Source organism: Gorilla gorilla, chromosome 4 (assembly GCF_029281585.2).
Source record: "Gorilla gorilla gorilla isolate KB3781 chromosome 4, NHGRI_mGorGor1-v2.1_pri, whole genome shotgun sequence".
Taxonomy (NCBI): Eukaryota; Metazoa; Chordata; class Mammalia; order Primates; family Hominidae; genus Gorilla; species Gorilla gorilla.
In genome coordinates, this window is record NC_073228.2 from 135592223 (window position 1) to 135604505 (window position 12283).

The 12283-nt window shown below is 36.4% G+C and overlaps 1 protein-coding gene across 2 annotated transcripts in view; it reads right to left on the reverse strand.

The window, feature by feature from the left end:
• FNIP1 (folliculin interacting protein 1) overlaps nt 1-12283 on the reverse strand; it is a 159188-nt gene that overhangs the window by 59668 nt on the left and 87237 nt on the right. Inside the window, exons 7-10 of one of the 2 annotated variants that reach the window (XM_019027841.4) lie at nt 9340-9423; nt 7964-8035; nt 5176-5311; nt 2828-3029 (exon numbers count right to left, since the gene is read on the reverse strand). In XM_019027841.4, coding sequence (XP_018883386.3) covers nt 2828-3029; nt 5176-5311; nt 7964-8035; nt 9340-9423 — 494 coding nt within the window. The remainder of the gene's footprint in view (nt 1-2827; nt 3030-5175; nt 5312-7963; nt 8036-9339; nt 9424-12283) is intronic. The other variant, XM_019027844.4, reaches the window with a different exon arrangement.

Consider the following 12283-nt stretch of genomic DNA (forward strand, 5'->3'; position numbering starts at 1 on the left):
CACAAAGGGTCCCTGGTTGCCAAAAAGGCTGGGGACAGCTGCTTTAGGTTACAGAATTATCAAAGCGTTAAAACATGAAAACACTTGAAAAGTAATCTTTAATGAGTTCTATAATGCCTATTTCAAGTTTTATACAAAGTTTGAAATACTTCTCCAAATAACTCAAAATGTCAGTTCACCCACAACTTATTACTGTGTGTGATGACTTTGGCTAGACTACAAAATGTGAGTGCAGCCAATTGAAGAAATGTAATCAGTGTCTAACTTAAGAAAAGGTAAATGAAAATGGCCTTTACTCATTTGTTCAATAAAAATGTATTGCTAATGAACTATTTATTTTTTGACATACTCAATATGAATAACTAACATCTATGTCTTCTCTAAAGGCAGATGATCCTTAGTCACTAATGAGTTATTGAGATACATCCTTTCCTTTCTAAACCATTCTAACGGGTCTACCCACCTCTCGTCTCTTATTCCAGTCTCTTCAAAACGCACTACCAAGTGCTCGTTTCAGCAGCCATATACAAAACACACTGCCAAGTTAATCTCCCCAAGGTACAACTTGCAAACAGCCTTAAAGACAAAGTCAGAACTCCCTGGCAAGCACGCTACATTTTTTGTCATCAGGTACTCATTAACTTCGCCAGTTGTACCTCTCACTATTCCTCTTCGTATCCTTTCCCTTCCACAGACTGTTGCAAAAAACTCTGGTGACAGCCGCTGATTTTATCAGCTCAACTTCTGGGAATCTCCTCTAAAAAATAATCTGGAAAATTCACCAAGATGTTAACGATAGGGTAGCAACAATTGTGCAAAAGTAGAAATGGCCTAAAAGGGAAACTGTTACTTAAATTGAGGAGACCTATTAAAATATATGTAAGAACCATTTACAATAACTTGAGAAATGTGTATGTGACGATGTTTTTTATTTTACTATTTGAGAAAGGGACTCACTCTGTTGCTACAGTGCAGAGGCACAATCACAACTCACTACAGCCTCGACCTTCTGAGCTCAAGCGCCCCTCCCACCTCGGCCTCCCTAGTAGCTGAGACTACTAGTGTGCTCCCCCATGCCTGGCTAATTTTTAAATTTTTTTTTGTAGAGACCGGGTCTTGCCATGTTGCTCAATCTGAGTTTTTTTAAATGGGCATATAATTTGAAAAATGTAGACACAGCACAATCCCTACCAAGTAAAAGCACAATATGCATAAAAAAGGCCTAAATAAGATTTTCCAGCAATGAGTTACTGTGTTCCCTTTGGGTGGCAAGAATGTCGATTTTCTTGCTATTCTGCTATATCCAATTTTTAGAGCTTTATGTTCCAAAACATCCCATACATCCTTCAAAATGCAGTCCAAATGAAACTTCTTCCCAATAGGAAGTCATTTCACTTTCCCCCAAATTTCTAAAAAAACTTTGTCCTTCCTTTTTAGCTTAGATTCTAATATTTCACAGTTTACTTTACATATTTGTATCGTATATACTATCTCAGTAGCAACTGACAAAAGTGATCACTCCTTCCTTGAAATACTTTCTGTACTTGGCTTTCCCCAAAAGAATACAGTCTTGTTTTTTCTCCTAATTGAATAGCCAATCCTTTTCCTTCTCCTCTGCTGGTTCCTTCTCATCTCGTCAAACTCTTAATGTTAAAATGCACCACAACTCAGGCTTACCATTGCCTGTCCTCTCTTGCCAATCTCCAACAGTTTCATGGCTTTAAATACCATCTATACACTGATGACTTCTCTGGTAAACTCCAGACTCATAAAAACACAAGGATGTCCATATGCAAATATAAAATACCCATCTTCCTTTATCAAATCTGTTTCGCTTGCAGTCTTTCTCACTTCAATGCTGGCAACTTCATCCTTTTAACTGCTTGGCTAAAAAAATCTTACAGTCAACCTTAATGGTTTTTTCTCCCATAGGCCAATTCAGTCTACCAGCTAATCAAACTGGCTGTTTTCAAAATATATCCAGAATCCAACTATTTCTTACCAATTCAATCACTAAAGTGGTTTGAGTATTCATCATCTGGATTACTGTAACAGTATGCTAATTGGTCTCACAACATCTACTTTTGCTCCTAGAAATCTATTATCCACCAGTAGTAAGAGTGATCCTCATAAATAATGTCCTTCTTCCTCCACTGAAAACCCTCCAATAGTTTCCCATCTTTCATACTTTTGTAAGAATAAATGCTAATGTTCTTACAATGGTATCTTATAAGGCCCTACATGATCTAGTCTCACTTCAACCTAGGCACCTTGGCCTCGTAATACTGCTTAAGTACCAGGCTTACTCCTGCAATAAGGCCTTTGCCCCTGCCTGGAATATCTTGCTCCAGATGGTTGTAGCTCACTTGCTCTGTATTTCTGGACCACATTCACATGTCCTTTAATAAGGGGCATTCCTGACTAGCCTATAAAAATTAGTAATCCTTCCTTCCAGGATCCCTTATATACCGTTCTCCGTTTTATTTTTCTTCACAGGACTTATTACATACATCTATATTCATATGTTTATTTGTCCCATGAGGTCAGAAGTGTTGCTTTTATCACTTCTCTTTAGTTGGTAGAACGGTGTCTACCACATTTTAGTCCCTCGAATATTTATTTACAGAACAAATGGATGAATGATCTTATATCTTTTATTAGACAGTAAGCACCTTAAAAAGAGTTCAATCTATTTGCATCCACCAGAGCACTTTACAGGACACATGCACAACGTCTGTTAATTTTTCTGCCAAATTAATAAATATAATGCTTAATTGGGAGAATAAGATTTTAAAAGGAAAAGACATAAATAAATAACTATGCTTACCTGTTCTATTGCACTCTTTAATTTGTTCATGTGGCTTTCAAAGAGAGGAAAATGTGAAAAAAAGAATTCATTAAATTTGTTATTTTCATCTTCATCTTTGGACAATGAAAAGATTACCCCAATTGCAATCTTCTTTTTCCGCACAATTCCTGGGTTAGGGCCACAGCTTTCATCTGAGAGATTAAAGCTTTCTTCTATAGACCTTAAAAATAAATGTTTTTTTTTTTAATTTACAAAAGTAAAAATAATTAAATTCACAATTTAATCTTCTTGCTAATTAAATGTAGGTAAGCTAAGTCTTTTGCTGTTTTATCAAACAAACCTACAATTTCATACCAATTGTATATCTCTTTAAGAAATCTACTGGCTATTCTTTCAGGTTCATGTTTTTGTGAGAAATTTTACTACAGAGTCAGATTGGGAACATTTTTTTGTCCAATTAGAAGTAACTAAAGAAGTAGATAATCCCAATTCATAATCAACCAAAAAGTGGCTAAATTTTAAGATTTACAGATGAGTCTGGTACAATCTTTTCCCTGTTCTAGGCCCTTCTGGTGTCTGTTTTTCATTTCAGGAGTAAAGTCAAAGATGAAGGAATAAAGGAAATAAAAAAGAGGAGAAAACAAGAACTTTTAGTATCTACAGTCGTACTTAATGTAGATTAAAAACTAATCTTTCAAGAATGATTACCTTGCCAAAATAAAAACATGAAAAACTGAAATATCAAAACATGTAGTATATAAATCAAAGACCTAAACATAAAACTCTTAGAAGAAAACAAAGGGTAAAGGCATCATGCATCATGACACTGATTTGGCAATGGTTTCTTGGATATAACACAAAAGGCACAGTCAACAAAGGAAAAAAAAATAAACTGGACTACATACAAATGTAACCTTTTGTGCATCAAAGGACACTATCAATGGAGTAAAAAGGCATCCCACAGAATGTAAAAAAAATTTACAAATCATATATCTGATAAGGGATCAATATCTAAAATATATACAGAATTTCCACACATCACCAACAAAGCAAAAAAATGCAGTTATAATATGGGCAAAGGACTTAAATAGACATTTCTCCAAAAAAGATATACAAATAGCCAATAAGCACAAGAAAAGATGCTCAAGTCAGATGTGGTGCCTCATGCCTGTAATCCTAGCATTTTGGGAGGCTGAGGCAAGTGGAGCACTCAAGCCCAGAAGTTCTACTAACCTGGGCAACATGGTGAAACCCCATCTCTAAAAAAAAAGAAAAAAAAAATTAGCCAGGTGTGGTGGCAAGCCTGTAGTTCCAGTTATTTGAGAGGCTGAGGTGGAAGGATCACCTGAGCCCAGGGAGGTTGAGGCTGCAGTGAGCCGGGATTATGCCACTGCACTCCAGCCTGGGCGACTCAAAAGGGAAAGAAAAGAAAAGAATAGAAAAGATGTTCAACTTCACTAATTATTAGATAAATGCAAATAAAATCCACAATGAGGAACCACTTCAGACTCATTAAGATGGCTATTATCAAAAAAACAGAAAATAAGTGCCGGTGAAGATATGGAGAAATTGGAACCATTGTGCATTGCTGGTGGGAATGTAAAATGGTACAGTAACCATGGAAAACAGTGTGCGGCGTGACAGTTCCTCACAAATTTAAAAACAAAATTACCATATGATCCAGCAATTCCACTTCTGGATATATAACCAAAAGTATTGAAAATGGGGACTCGAACAGATACTTGCACAGTCATGTTCAGAGCGGCATTATTCACAATAGTTAAGAAGTGGAAGCAACCCAAGTGTCCATCAATAGATAAATGGATAAACAAAATGTGGTATGTATATACAATGGAATGTTATTCAGTCATAAAAAGGAATGAATTTCTGACACATGCTACAACATCGATAAACCTTGAAAACATTATGCTAAATGAAATAAGGCAGACACAAAAGGACAAGCAGTGTATGATTTCATTCATACAAGGTATGAATGAAAATTCATAAAGACAGAATATAGAATGGTGGTTACAAGAGGAAGAAAAGGGAGAAATGAGGAATTACGTTGAATGGATACAGAGTTTCAGCTGGGAAGAGGAAAAAGTTCTGGAGTTGGATGGTGATGATGGTTGCACAACAATATGAAGGTATTTAAATAAATGTCACTGAACTGTACACCTAAAAATGGTTAAAATTGTAACTTGTTATGTATAACTTACCACAATTTTTAAAATGTAGTAAATTTTAAAAGTTTTCAGTTTCAAACTTAAAATACACAGAATACAAGTCCAGGTTCTAAAAAACCCATATAAAATTGTGTTTAAGGAACTACTCAATCTTGTTCTGTGTTTAAAGTTCCAACTTACCATCTAGGAAATACCCCATTTTCCAAACTTGTTGTTTGGCTGCGTCGCCAACGTCGCTGGTAGCTGCTGGCACAACTTCGGGTAAGTGAGGAGTTTGGGGAAGGAAATGGAGTGATCAGCAAGCTGCTGAGAGATGCTGTTAAGTCAGAAGAACAACAAGTATAAGTCAATAATGACTAAGCATAATGACAAATTTCTTTTTAACAAAATTACAAATAGGTTAAGTTAAACTTTATTTTGCTTCATGAGCCTCTAAAATGTCCATTAAAAGAACACATCCTTCTTGGAGCAAGGTCTCAGAGGAGAAAAATCATATATTAACAATGTATCAGCAAAAAACTCTGAGACAATCCCCTTTTGTCATTCCCCTCTAGGGACTCCAGAAGAAAATTATACTTTGCAACAAGGCATTATCCCTTTGGCCACTGGATTGACTGTCCCCTAACTCAGCTGAATCCTTTTAGTTCTTAAATTAAAGGAAATCTGATGCTATTCAAACTTAATGCAGCAGCTGGATTTTAAGAACAAGCTATTGAAAATAAGTGTCTGAATGGCATTTAAAGAGGTCATTTACAAGTATTCATGGATCACGTGTGCACATGTAGTCAAACCTACCACTTTTAATTAAGAATCATGACTATACCTACTAAGCTCCAAAAAAAGAATGCTCCCTGGAGCATCTAAGGTGACAAACACATTCCAGCAGACTCCACTCTTTAACGGCCGCAATCCCCTGATCTTGGGGATTATTCCCTTCCCGAAACACTTCTGTGAAATCTGTAAGATATGTTTATTGCTTGAGGTGTTAAGAGCTACAACTGCTGATTTTTCATTAGGCTAGGGGATTTTCATTAGGCTTTTCCCCACTGGATTTAGAGAGGATAACACTTGCCATTAAGGGCTTGCTTTTGTTTGGCAATATTCCAGACTTCTATCTTTCATGATCATAAGCACATACTGAAAATGTATATTCAAAACAGGGAACTATTATCATCACTATTAAAAAGGTACAGGCCAGATGATAAATTATTTTGGACACCAGCACTGAAAACTGAGACACTTTCATTACGAAGATCTATTCATTTGAATTCTGACAAATTCAATGATAGAGGATAAAGCTGTATGTGCCATGCAAACATGTAGACCATCAATGAACTGATTCTAAATTACTTTAGAATGCAGATTCTAAATGCAGACCACATTTTATCAATTAGTATTATAAACTCTTGTAGTCCAAGATTGGGTATGTACAACTAAATCTGGGTATGACTTCAGTGAAAAATAAAATGCTGTCCTAAGTTTGGAAAAAATACATTTCACTGCATTCTAATATTAAAAATAACCCTATTAGAAAAAAAAGAAAACACACATTAACTTAAATGGCATATATGAATCCAGTAACTTGAAGCAGCCTAACAGATCAGTCTAGCCAGATGCTTCAACTTACAAAGAATATAAGTATAAATAAATTAATTTATCTTCTCTCAAATCTTAAATAAAATGAGAATTAAATTCCTGCCAGGGAAGACTAAATATCTAGATTACATCGAAGCAAAGGGTATTAAAAGAAATAAACTCTAGATTCTTTAAAACAAAAATAAGAAACCCAATTAGAAAAGAAAGATGAGATTACTTGAAAAACACAAGCTACTCTTATTAGAGTAGTGGTCGGCAACCCTAGCTATCCATTAGAATCAAGTGTTAGGTTTTGCATTTTGTTTTGTTTCACAAATACAGATGCCTAGAGATACCTTCTCTGGGTTACACGAGAGTCTTTGAAAGTAGAGTTCAGGCACTTGAATTTTTTATAAAACTTCTCTTTGTTATTCTAATACATACCTAGGGATTGCAATATATAGCAAGTTTGGATTTTTCATTTATACTCAAAACTGAATTACAAAACAATTTCGATAGCAGAGCCATACAATGTAACAACACATGCTATCACACTGAATTAAGTTTCTCATATCTAACAGTAATTCAAGCCTAAAATTACTCCTCCTTTTACTTGTGCTGCTCTCTGGGCCCCAACAAACACTTTTCCTTTTAGCTAAAATGCTTTTCTGAGCTTTTGCCTGCATAACTGCTATTTATTTCTCAAAATACAACTCAATCATCATCCTTCTGTAAAGCATTGTTGGCATCCCTGCCCCTTGCCCAGGCTAAGTGTGGTGCTCTTTCTCTGAAGCTTTTTGCGCAGGCCTATCACTAAATGCATCACACAATGACCTATGACAGATGATTTTCCTAATTTTTCTCCCAGTAGACTCCATACGTCTGTGTTCCATAAGGGCAGACTCTGGGCTTTAATTTTTTTAATGTCCACCATGTTTCAATAAATGTTTGCTAGACCTACAAATTTTGGACAGGTCCATATTTGAAAAAAAAAAGTATAGCACTGATTCAAAATGCCTATGCTTTTCTGGGCAAGAGACAATATGACAATTTAAATTTTAGTTAGCAGCAAGCAAATATAAGCAAATGTGTTTTTTTTTTTACTACAGTTTCTAAGCAGTTTTCTGACCAATGCTTTTCTTCTTATATTCACTAAGCTTCAACCAGTGTACTTTACTCTGGCTTTACTTCATCCTGGCTTTATCCTACTTAGCACACTTAAAAGTAAACATGAAAAATGTTAAATTTATAAGACTTTGCTCTGGTCTTTTCACAGTTCTCTTGTAAGGCTAATATTAATATGAACAAATTTGATAATAAAGGGAGGGATAAAAAAGAAAATCAATGCCAACAGTAATCTCATAAAAAACTGAATACAAGAACGTGACATTACCAGACCGTGCTATGCCACTGTCTCTGTCCTCATTAAGCTCTCTTCCAGGCATGTCCATTGGGTTGCTGTGAACTATAAATAAAGATGAAACTGTCAGTTATAAAATATATTGCTATTCAGGTGGATGAACAGCTCCTTTTAAATAGCAAACGAAATCATGCTCATCTCATTGCATTCCCTTATTTTTTTAATAGCATGGCACCAACCCAACACCAAGAGCTATTACTCAGTTGAACAAGCTTCGAGAGCTCTGTGAAGATTTGATACACAGTATAAGAATCTAAAACATAATATCTAAAGAAGCAAGGAGTGACTAAAAGTCATATTTTGGAAGCATATTCAGTGACATATTTACAATATACTATTAAATGAAAAAAAGCAAGCTACTGAACAGTATGAGTGCTCGCTGGGACCAAGTGGTGGGTATATCATAGTTCACTGTACTGTTTCTGCCTATAACAATGTATGTTTCAAAATTCTCTATAATAAATTGAGATATTTGTTTGAATAGCATGATCCCAATTTTCTTTAAAAAACAAAAAAGCAGGTATTTCTGGCTGATAAAACGGCTAATATATATTTTTGCCTTTTAAAAGTTTTCTCCAAGTTTTCTACAAATATATATTTTTTATATCTAATATTTACAGGGAAAGAAAATATTAATCAAAACAAGAAGGGCTAAATTGATACCAATCTGAGAACAATGAAGAGTAAATGTGTTCACATTCCAGTAATTTCCACTAAAAGGTTACAATGTTAGGTAATCCGCTAAAAAGTGTGAAAACAAGGAATATGATTAGAATCCTGGATATATACACATGAACATACTCTACAATCATCAACTTGATTATGTAAGCAAATATAGTCATATATGCCTTTTACAGAGCATTATAGTAGCGCTTGTTCATCTAAATCTTAGCTCCAAGAAAAACTGTTCTTACGGAATAGTGTAGATCAGAAATTTTATAATAATAACAAGATAGGATAATTTTCTGCAATTGGTGAACTATGGTACAAAAGCTACTCAGCCATGGAAACAAGACAGTGTCACATTAAAAATTCCAAGTGGTATCATAAGAAATAAAGTTCATATTAAGTTTTGGTTTCAGATTCTGAAGTTAAAATCATTATGCCACAAGAGAAATGACAAACTGAAATTTCATAAAAATGTCAATTCTACTGATAATTCGGTGTCTGGAAACTTTAAGAACATGTTCAGTGGAAAAGGAATTAAGTTTTTATACTTCCTAATGCAATGTTTTCTTAACCACAACCTCACCAATTGCATTCATCTACTCTCTTGTTTCCACAGCTTAACTACAGATTCTAGCCGTTGGGGCACACCAACTAGTCTACCCACACAGCAAATCGCAAACCTGCAAAGAAAGAGGCGCTCCTGATCAGGCGGAGCGGACCCTGCTCAGAGAATGCCCGCCTGGGGCTGCAGAACTGTGAAAGACCTACATGGCAAAAACGTAAAATACACATGAAAGAGGACTGTTAGAGAAGCCACAATGCGTCAGGGAAAAAAGGTGAGCTAAGGCAGCACAAGAGCAGACCAACAAATATGGATGGAAACTTTTAAACTAAATAAGAATTCAAGGTGTCTTTCCCATTTTTGAAACAGGATGGTGTTTCTTTAGCCATGATTTATATCAAACAACAACTTCATGTATTTTTACTAATAAATGTATATGTAATAAAAACAAGCTTCTGCTATATAAAGTAAAAATTATTTTAAATGTTCAATCCTTTCTAATGTAAAGCAGTATTTTTAAGGATTTGAAAAAGTACAATAATGTTATCTATCTAATCTGATATTTGCCAAATAAATTCATTTTTTTAAAGTTGTTTGAAGATTATAGTATGTGCCTACAACTGCAGCGAGGAGAAAACCACCTAAGCACTTGGCACACAGCATACAACAGGGTGCAAAACCAGAAGAGATCTTACTGACAAATTAAAAATTGGTTTTTCTAACCCAGTTGTAAGTTACAAAGTAATGGAAGAAACCAAGGTTACTAAACCAGGAGTCAGCCACTGTGGAAGGAGGAACACAAATGAAGCTCATCAGGGACCAGACTCCCAGCTGTTCAAGAGAAGTGGCTGCCACATGCTTCATCAAGAAAAGGTAACTGCAGTCTGCAGACCCAAGAAGGACATTATAGCCTGAAAGCAAGCAGCTGGGTTACCTGTTAGTTATGCTTCATCAAAATAGTCTAAATAGCCATGAAGGACATTTAACTAGGATGGAATGCAGGGCTTTCTGTTTTAAAAAGTGACAATTGCATGTTTCTTCTTTCCTTTTTTGAAACAGAGTTTTGCTCTGTCATGTAGGCTGGAATGCAATGGCATAATCATAGCTCACTGCAAGCTCGAACTCCTGAGCTCCAGTGATCTTCCCTCCTCAACCCTCCCCATGAGCCAGGACTACAGGTGCATGCCACCAGGCCCAGCTAATTTTGAGAACTTTTTAGTAGAGACAAAGTCTTGCTACATTGCCAAGTTGATCTCAAATTCCTGGGGTCAAGTGATCCTCCTGCTTTGGCCTCCTAAAGTGTTGAAATTACAGGCATGAGCCACTGTATCCAGCCAACTGTAGTTTTCAAATTGCTAACAGATATTATTTTTCTGTAGCAAGAACTTCTATAATTACAGCACATGTACAGCAATCCTTCCATGTCTCAATGGTCAGCTTTTTAATTCGTCCTAGCTTTCTTTCCCTCGTTACTTTAAAAATTATCTACTTCTCCAAACTCCTTCCCTACCTCTTCTTCTCAGCATAAAACTTTTGTTTCCTAGAGTATGCACATGCATATATGCACATACACACAGTAGAATTAACCAGATTGGAACCCTTTTTTTTCCTATCACCCTGCTTCAAAACTTACTCTCTCATCCATCCTTGCCTCCTTCCTGCCTAAGCTGTCATGTTATTCAAGCCTTACAATGTGCTAGTGACTTATTAAAAAATCCTAAGTTCCTCCCTCCCTTCCAAAGTTAACTCTAAGTCAGCTAGGACCCCAATCCCCCATTCTTCTTCAAAAACCTCCTTCTATCAATTACTACTTCTAGTCTTTAATTTCATGCTCCTTATAACTTCCTTATTCTGTCAACACTTAAACACAATCAAGTCTCTTCCACCACCCTCCATATATCTAATCCTACAGCAGTTCAGCAGTTCTCAAAATGTCATCCAAGGACCCGTTGGGTCCCCGAGACTTTCAGGGGGTCTGCGAAGTCCTCCATTTTCCAACTACATATCTGTGTGAGACAGGATTTTCTTGATACACTTCAACGAAAATAACATATCACAAAAGACTGAATACAGACGCAGATATGAGAATTTAGCTGTATCCTCATCCACAAATTAAGGAGATTTGTAAAAATATAAAACAATGCCACTCTTCTTACTAATTTTTTGGAGGGCTGTAATAACACGAAAGGGGGTATTAGTGTAATTTTTCAAGGATTTACTAAATATTCTTCAAGTTTTTGGTTGTAATTTCTAATAAAGTATTTATCAGTAGTTGTAATCCACATAAACAAAAGTTCTCTGCAGTCCTCAATAATTTATAAGTGTGTAAAGGGCTCCTAAAACCAGAAAGTTTGAGAACGACTGCTTGCATCTTGGACAAAAGTCCAAACCCTGAGTCGTCCCATTCTGATGTCTATTCTCCCCACTGAAACTGCTCGTCTAGGCCACCAAAAGCCTTCCTGTGGCTTAATTTAGTCCATATTATTTTATATTACCTTATAGCAGTAATTGATGCTGATTATATTACACTGTAAACTTTTTTCCCATGTAACACACTCTCTGTATTTTTCCCCCTCAGTCTTAGTCTGTGTGCCTCTCTTCTCCTACCCCTTCTTTTTTTTTTGAGACGGAGTCTCGCTCAGGCTGGAGTGCAGTGGCACGATCTTGGCTCACTGCAAGCTCCGCCTCCCGGGTTCACGCTATTCTCCTGCCTCAGCCTCGAGTAGCTGGGACTACAGGGGCCCGCCACCACGCCCGGCTAATTTTCTTTTGTATTTTACAAAAGAATGGGGTTTCACCGTGTTAGCCAGGATGGTGTCGATCTCCCGGCCTCGTGATCTGCCCGCCTCAGCCTCCCAAAGTGCTGGGATTACAGGTGTGAGCCACCGCACCCGGCCTCATACCCCTTCTTAAAGCCAGCATTCCCCAGGGTTCCATCTTCAACAATCTTTCCTTCTCATTCTTTACATTTCCTAGGTCATCCTCCATTCCCGTGCTTTCAATTATAATTTATGTCCTGATGATTCTCAAATCCACAGAAGATACAACTAACTGGTCAACTT